Genomic DNA, 8,452 nt, shown 5'->3' on the forward strand with positions numbered 1-8,452 from the left:
CAAATAAAAACAATCATTTTTCAAAGCGTCTAATGCGTCAAATTGGGCGACTGCCACTTCTTAACATTTGAATAAATTGAACGATCAATTTAAACTGATAGTGAACATCGGTTTGATATAATTTCCAGTTACAGTCTCACATTTATTTTAGCGTATAAGTGGATTTGTCAGAAAAGATGAAGATTTGATATTAGATGATCTAAAGAGAAAGCATTAGATTTTCATAAAGCATCGTGTCCGAGACAAATCGTACCACATGTATTAAATGATTGTACGATGTGATTTGTAAATAAAGTTTCTTCTTTCCAATTTCACGTGTTAACATCACTGCAAATTTAATTATAGATTAAAACAAGATACGAATCGACAAGATGTGAATCATCTGAAGAAATATCTAACAATTTTTAATCTTCGAATGAAATTACAGTGTAACACCTAAACGGAAGTTTTGTACAAAAAATATGTATTACATTACAAATGTTCTAAATAATTATGTATACTACTTCCGATGTTTCACTATGCACGTATCATGCTACTCGTAGATCGCGTCCTTTCAAGTACGTTTCTTTTTTTTTTTGGTCTTATTCTTATTATTTAGTAGTTAAAATATTACATTTCGAGGTTGCACAGGGTGAATACTTTTTTAATACATGTCAGTAATTTCGAGTGGATAGCGACAAGTAAAATGGTTAATTTTATAGTAAAATATGAAAACAAAGTAGAAAGGAGATGGAAAAGGAAGGCGAGAGATGAAATTTTTAAGCTAAATATAAGAATTATTAAATAAACTAAAATTAATTTAATTTAATTTACTTTAAGTCTAAAACTAAGTTAACTGTAAAAAAAAAAAATGAAGATGTGAGTAGTGTAAGAGACAGAATAGCAATACACGTATAACCGGAAGCCCTCCTAAGCCGTATGGCACGGAGTATGTATAATAAATAATATAATAATAAATAGACTAGAATTAAAATTATGTAAGGAAATATTCGAATTAAGATTATTTCAGATATTTATTCGAGATACCTTAAGTTTTCAAAGCGGAAAGGCATGATAAATATTACTACCACTACTGCACAAATAATATTAGATAATACATTGTAATTTTATATGTAGAATATGCAGAACAATATAAATTCAGTATAATTACAGTCATGCAAGAGCAACGTGTAAAGTAACGATTAAGGGAAAAGAAAAGCGACCTGTTGACCGGGTATCAAGTCTGTTGACCTAATTTTACACGTGTCGTTGTCCTCCGGACGAGAATTTACCTTGCCAATTGCTTGCTTCTAAGAAGGTTGCGGATCTTTTTTCGCTCGTTATATTTTCTGTCTACAATACTTCAAATTACGTACAATACCTAAATCTACAATACTTTCCGTTCGCATACAAAATTTCAACAATTTCACAACGCACAATAATCTTTTTATCTTGATTGTCCGCGCTTATTTCTGTTCTCCTCTTTCTAACGTTACTCGACTTCGAAGGAATCGTTGTTACGACGCTAAATTTCTGGTGCAAGTGTATTCTAAGCTTGCATACCGTACATTATGCAACGAGGATACGATACATTTGCGGGTACGTTATTGCGTCACTGTTGAAAGTTGTCAAACTCGTTGAACCGCTAAAATTAAACGGATTAAATGCCGAACAAATAGCCGTTGATATCACCAGTTAGGCATAACATTTAACAGAAACGAAATCCACTTTTTACATTCACAATATATTTCGTCGTGTAAAGTATCTTTTTGCTGGTGCGGGAGCGAGGTTTTCGTACTGAAAGGAACGGAAGGTGAATAAAATGGGGAAAAAGCTGAGTCTTGTGTGTGTCTAGGCAGATATAACTTTATGCAAAACTCCGCGAAGGAAACAGGATTTCGATAAAGGAGGAAAGTAATCGAGAATCGGGATAAACGGGAAGACCGAGTAAGAAAGTTACGAATTTGTTTCAAGACCGCGGTGTAAACTTTGTCTCTTATTTTATTTCAGGAAAGATGCATTATCTTAGTTTCGTGATAAAGTATATCATTTAAAATCACGTAAGTTTAGTTTAAAATCACCTGTTTTTAATCACCGACAGACGAACATTTTGAACAGATCGACATTTATGGCAATGTTGATCACAATATCCTTTTATCCTTTTTAAGTATGAATTCCGTGTGGCACGTTTGAAACCGTAATGTATAAATGATACAGCGAGTGTATACGAGAATGGATTATGAGATGTTAGCGGAAGAAGAAACCGGATTGTCAATTATCATATCGTGTAGAAGACAATCCAAGGGCGTACGAAGTCTCAAATGTTCAAGGCCCGTTGGAGTCAATTTTCCTTGCAGACAAACGCAACCGTTCTATTTACATTATAATTGAACATTTTTTTTTTTTGTCCTATTGAAAATCATTTCGAACGATTAAAATTTCGAATTACGTACTATATTACCATTCACTCGAGAGAGTCAAATGTGTTAACCAAATATTTCTTTGTCCGATAGTAGAACAATCGAAAGGTGTAATGATGTTTTATTTCTGGTGTATTGGTGTAAGTATAGATACAAATGAAATATAGATTTGCTTACTAAATCGACATTTAGTAAGATTATTAGTGGATACCTAGTCAAACAGTGAATTCCTCGGAAAAATTGAATTCTCTTGTTCATAAGAATTTTAGATCGATGAGAAATAAATTGCGGACCAGTGTTCTTGTATTTAGTATGTTATAATTTAGACGTAGCTTACATATGTCAATCAGAACAACATCCATTGGAATTTATACGTTTTTCCTAAAGGGTTACAAGCCTCCCTTTTCTTTTGTTTTATAATTCGGGAATTTTCGAATTAATAAACTTTTTAAAGGCGTTCTCTCAACCATTGTTTTTGAAGCAAGGCTTTTTGCTCGAGTCCAAATGTTTAAAAAAATGCTAGTCTGTTGGAAATTCGGTGGAAGAACTTCATCTTTCAATTGATTTAACTTTCCCACAGTGATTTCGAGCCTCGAACCAACATAAAATATTAGCAAGTTTTAAGAACAATTATTTTTGTTAATTTGCCAAAAATCAAAATTGTCATTTATAAATATGATTAAAATCAATAAATATTTCTGATTTCTGAAGACTTTCTTCAAATCTGTTTAAGCAATCAAATTTGTCGTTGAAAAAGTATAATTCTCTATCTCTAATCATTTTCCAAATATTAGATCATATTTTATGTTTACTACCCCGATCTTTGAGGGCAATTTTCACACCTATGCACAATTTTCGATAAAAAAACGTACGTGACGAATATTTTCTTGAGTAGGTACTACCATATATCAAAGTTTCATTAATATCGATGATTATCATTTCCAGTTATTACCTTGTAAGGTACATCTATCCTAAAACTCACCGTCCCTGAGATACTTGTCTTTGTCTATTATTTACTTTCATTATGATAAACATGTTGAGAGGTACTTTGGTTGTAAACAAACAGTAGATAGTAAGATAGTAATATCGTGATGGTATTGTTTTTGGCACTTTTTTAACATCCTCCTTTTCGACGTCTCTCAGTATTAATAAGTTCCTCATTCAGTAATCATAGAGTTGTCAGTATGAAATTTTCATTCAGAGAATAAGTAGAGATATTCTTCTTATTTACGGAGAAATTAGGAAAAATACAATTAGGGCATAAGTTATGGATATTGAAAGATATCCGAGTCACACGTGTCTTTCACAGATGTTCGAAAGATCGTGTCAGAAACTGGAGGAAACGGGAAATCTTGCTGATCGTAAGAGCAGTCGTAAAAGTTTGTAACTCGTGGAGACAATGAAATTAGGGCTGTTGTTCCGAATGAACAATTCCCCAGTGGCTAATCTAGATGAAATTTGGTGGGTGTTATGAGGAGTGTGGAAGGATCCGAAATATAAAATTTCAGCTTCGGGAATTCACTCGTTCGGAAGATATACACGTTCTCGTGTATAAGGTATTTTCTACGCTCTTTGCTTGCTAATTATGTACTTTATCTCCTTAATCACACATTGAATGGTTCAGATGCTTTAAATATTGTAACGGACTGCTGTTCGCTTCGCGAAGTGTGAATGCCCGAGACGTCTAGAGTTAAATAAAATTGCATCGCAGATTTTGACAGATTTGTTAGGTTAGGTTAGGATAGAACCTGTATCTTCCGAACGGGTGAATTCCCGAAGCTAAGATTTTATATTTGGAGTCCTTTCATACCCCTCATAACACCCACAAAGTTTCATCTCGATCGGCCAGTAAAGCCATTCGGAACAATATCCGAAATTAATGTTCTTGCAATGGTGAATCATGAACCTCAGATTAATGTACGATAGATTGGACGTCAGTCTGCGATTGGAGAAGCAGTGTATCTTACGAATTCTCGTCCGTTATAAATTTCATCCGTATCATATCAGCCTTCGCCAGAAGTTACATGGCATGAATTTTGTGAATCGTGTTATAATTTAAAAGTTATTCGTGTGAAAGTTATAATTTGCATAATATGCACTATTTTAAATAATGGAGATATTTCAGGTGGACAGAGTTGGTGGGACATCCTACATATAAGACATTAACATTAGGAATCAATTTCATAGATCAGTCTGTTAAATAATGTACCCTAAGTAATGTATTATAGCTATTAATTCTAGGAATGTGTGCATTATCCTTACCGTTCCGTTGCCTTTAACCTGTTTTTAAACGTGCCACTTTCTTTTCATTTCTTTCCTTTTTATCTTGATACATATCGAGACCAGTTTCTTACTTAATACGTATAAATCGTCTTTTGTTTCTCAGACAATTCTTACCGATCATACTCTCTTACACTACGCACCTTTTGAAGTGTAATTGATATAACCTAATATGGATAGAAAATCCCTAAAATTTGAAATTTCTGTATAATATACAGTTTCATACATCTATACCTAAATAATACATACTTTTATACCTTTTAAATATACAATATTTATGCATAAATTTATACCGTTTTAATTATAACTTCTTTCCTAGCCTTCAAAGTATATGTAACTAAACCTTTATCAAAGAATGTTTAATGTTTGAACTTTTTAGACCTATGCAGCTATACCGATGTAATTGAAATTAAGTAACAAAGAAGCATTCACCTCAACAAATAAGTATTACTTTGTTACTTTCACGTTAAATGTACAGAGCGGCGCAAAAGTCTCTGACACCTTTGGTTGTATTTTTTTTTATAAATCGGAGAGTAAAAGAGAAAAGGAAAAAAATAAATTCTGTTAAATAACCATCGCCTTCTCGATAGCACAAATACGCTCTTTTTTCTACGTTCTCCATAACTTTTTATACAGTTTGAAGAGTTATCTTTAAATGTGTCAAGAACTTTTGCATCACCCCTTAGTATCATTCATGTCTTCGTTCGAATCATATCGTTTACTTGCGTGTTAATCTATAGTTTATACATAAACATTGCAACTTGGTCAATTTTGTTCAAATATACGACCCTCGTAATAAAATCGAATACACCAACGTGTTCCTTTTTTTTGTCGCGGAGACAAGATTCGATAGACGAATGCAAAAGGCGTGTTCTTGATTAACAGGAATTCGGCCTAATTCGGCCAATTTTCGCAGCTCTTTGTTTCCCGCCTACAATAATTTCAACGACAAGTACGTCTTAATTGAGTAGCTGGATCGTCGCGTGCTTTTCAGATGAGATGCAACATCGTCTTTTGTTCCGAACAAACCGTCGGAATTTTACTTAATTGTTTCTATATTTACTTCTTTGCTGTATCGAGTTGCTAATTCGCTAAAAAAATGTACTTTCTTTAAATACTATGTGCATCAAGTTTTATTTTTCTTATTAACGAACCATTGTCGATATCGTTGTAAATGATTTGTTAAATTGTCATAATACATATTTTGTCGTGTCACGCACAATTCAGAAGAACCGTTTGTCCATATTATTGAAATATACTTCTATTGTTAAAATACATCTTATGATAATGTTGGCTTCACTTGAAAATACTGAACAGTACATATTTACTTTGTTCGGTTACAGATATATATCAGTTGCGAACGAAGCCAAAATGGGCTGCGCTTCACAGTGTGCCAAGTATTTTCTATGCTTCTTCAATTTTGTTTTTTTCGTAAGTATACGTTTTCTATGCATTTATTAATTTAATTCTTAATTAAAGTGCTGTTTCTCTGTTCATCTGTTTGAGGAAAAAGCAGCAGTTTGAATATAATAAAAGTTACTAGATATTGATAAATAATAAAATAATGTTTAGTTGTAAAAATTATTTTTGTCTAATAACTGTAGTATCGATTAATTTTTGTGGTATCAGATATTTTAACAGATCGTCAATTGAACTTCAAATATTTCTTATTACTTTTAAATAATAACTTGTTAATTATTTACTGATTTGTTTTTCTTAAAATCTGCTAAAGTACATAAAAAGTTACTAAAAATTATGAAACACAAGAGCAACTAACTTATTTTTATAATTTCCATTTTCAGTTTACGATATATCTCATTTTAAACATTCTGTAGGTATTTATACGAGGCACTTTATTAAGAAAAAACAGATTATCATTGTTCGACAAAGCACAGCTTAATCTTCAACTACAACTATTTTACGAATTGATTGCATTTAGTGTAAACGATGGTTTTCATCATTTTCGTATACAAATTTATCCACGCGGTCGTCTTTGTTGTTTTTGGAGGATTAATTAAATATAATAAAAAATGAAACATGTTTGTTTATAGATAGCCGGAGGGGCTGCATTGGCCGTCGGAGTTTGGCTTTTCGCCGATAGTAGTTCCTTTGCTGATCTCATCGGCAAACTTGATCAATCGGACATTCTGGTAAACTTTAAAAACAGTTTTCTCAAAGCGAAAATAAAAAATGAAAACAGTGGAAGGTAACATCGTAGATCACGTTGTATTAAATAAAAAATATTTACTGTGGTCAGTATTACTGTGGTCAAAGTGTAAATATTTTCTTTCATAGTGAATAATTGTGGAAAGATAATCAGCAATGGACCGGTCGGTACTGAAGGAATTTCTTTTAACAGATCCACGCTTCGTTGATTATAATACGAAAGCGTTGCTAATTAGTTAACTATCAGAAAGAGTATATCCTTAACTTTCTATTCGTAAGCTCTTATCGTACAAGTTCTCATTTTCGTTTCTTCGCGGTTGTAGTTACGATGAAATCTACGTAATATGTGAAATTATGAAAAATATATTGTAACTAAACCGAGGTATAAGTTAATGAAAACGAAAACGGATAAGATTGGTATATTTATTAATATATTACGTCGTATCGCTTAATCAGACATCTGCTCCCGAATTTATAATATCGTGTGTTCTAGTTTTAAGTTTGAATATTAACATCACTGAAAGAAATATGTATATTTTCAAACGACAAATATATTTTTATTGAATTTGTTCTTTTTGTTTTGTATAAAAGTATATGTAAATACACGCAAGCGCGTGACACCATTGTAAAACGTATAAATGACAAAATCTTGAAAGAAAAGATGACTGAAAGGATTTTTCTTTTCATTATTTTGTTTATTCTTTTAAACAATTGAATTTTGCATTAATTAGTTTTTTTTTTTGTATATTCACAAACAGCGAAGATATTTAAGTGTACGTATATATTATACTTAATTACATCTGAAATTTTTGATGCATTTTGATAGGCAAGAAACAAGTAATATTGAGTAAAATGTAACTAAATATGATAGTTAATAGAACATCTATATTATTGTGAATAAAGATAAAGTAAATTTAAAATCAATTTTACAAATATACATATTTATGTACATTTCGAAATTACTTATTTTGTAGGAATAATGTGAATTAATAGTTGTTGAAGACATATGAAAATAGCTACACAAATTCTGTAAAGATATTTTTGAAAATACCCTTTTATGTTTCAATTTTTTAAAGAATTTGCAATGATAGAATTTGAAAATAATTTTGAAGTAAGTTTTAGGAAATATATTATGCCTATTGATAGACTATAAAGTATATTACATTCTACACGTTGTCTATACTGTAGAAAATTGTAAATATTAAATTTCAAATGTTTTTTAATGTTTCTATGATTGTGGAAAGCGGGTTCTTTATGGTATTCAATATTTAAGATTCGTTTTTGTAAATCGAAACATATTTTTTACACATTTAAAGAACTTGTAATAATTAATAAAATTGTGTATAATAGTTTGTAGTTTTGAAGTGAATTTAAACAAAAGTAGATTTTAGTCAAATTTTTCTAGTAGAGAAATAATTTGGAAATACAATTATTAGCTAAATTAGACTATTCTGTTATAGAACAAAACGGACACGGATGTCATCAGGATAATATCGTATATCTTGATTTTGGCAGGAGCCCTGATCTTTCTGGTTAGCTTCCTAGGATACTGTGGAGCAATGTTTGAATCTCGATGTCTCCTCTGTGTTGTAAGTGTTTTTACAGTA

General features: G+C 31.4%; 1 protein-coding gene across 1 annotated transcript in view; it reads left to right on the forward strand.

Annotated features, from left to right (window-relative positions):
* Positions 1–6,037: 6,037 nt before the first annotated feature.
* LOC108571139 (tetraspanin-1) overlaps positions 6,038–8,452 on the forward strand; it is a 5,454-nt gene continuing 3,039 nt past the window's right edge. Inside the window, 3 exon segments of the mRNA XM_017933117.1 lie at positions 6,038–6,110; positions 6,731–6,829; positions 8,306–8,449. Of these exon segments, the coding sequence (XP_017788606.1) occupies positions 6,051–6,110; positions 6,731–6,829; positions 8,306–8,449 (303 nt within the window). The 5' untranslated portion in view covers positions 6,038–6,050.

This window comes from Habropoda laboriosa, unplaced genomic scaffold (genome assembly GCF_001263275.1).
Source record: "Habropoda laboriosa isolate 0110345459 unplaced genomic scaffold, ASM126327v1 scaffold106, whole genome shotgun sequence".
Classification (NCBI taxonomy): Eukaryota; Metazoa; Arthropoda; class Insecta; order Hymenoptera; family Apidae; genus Habropoda; species Habropoda laboriosa.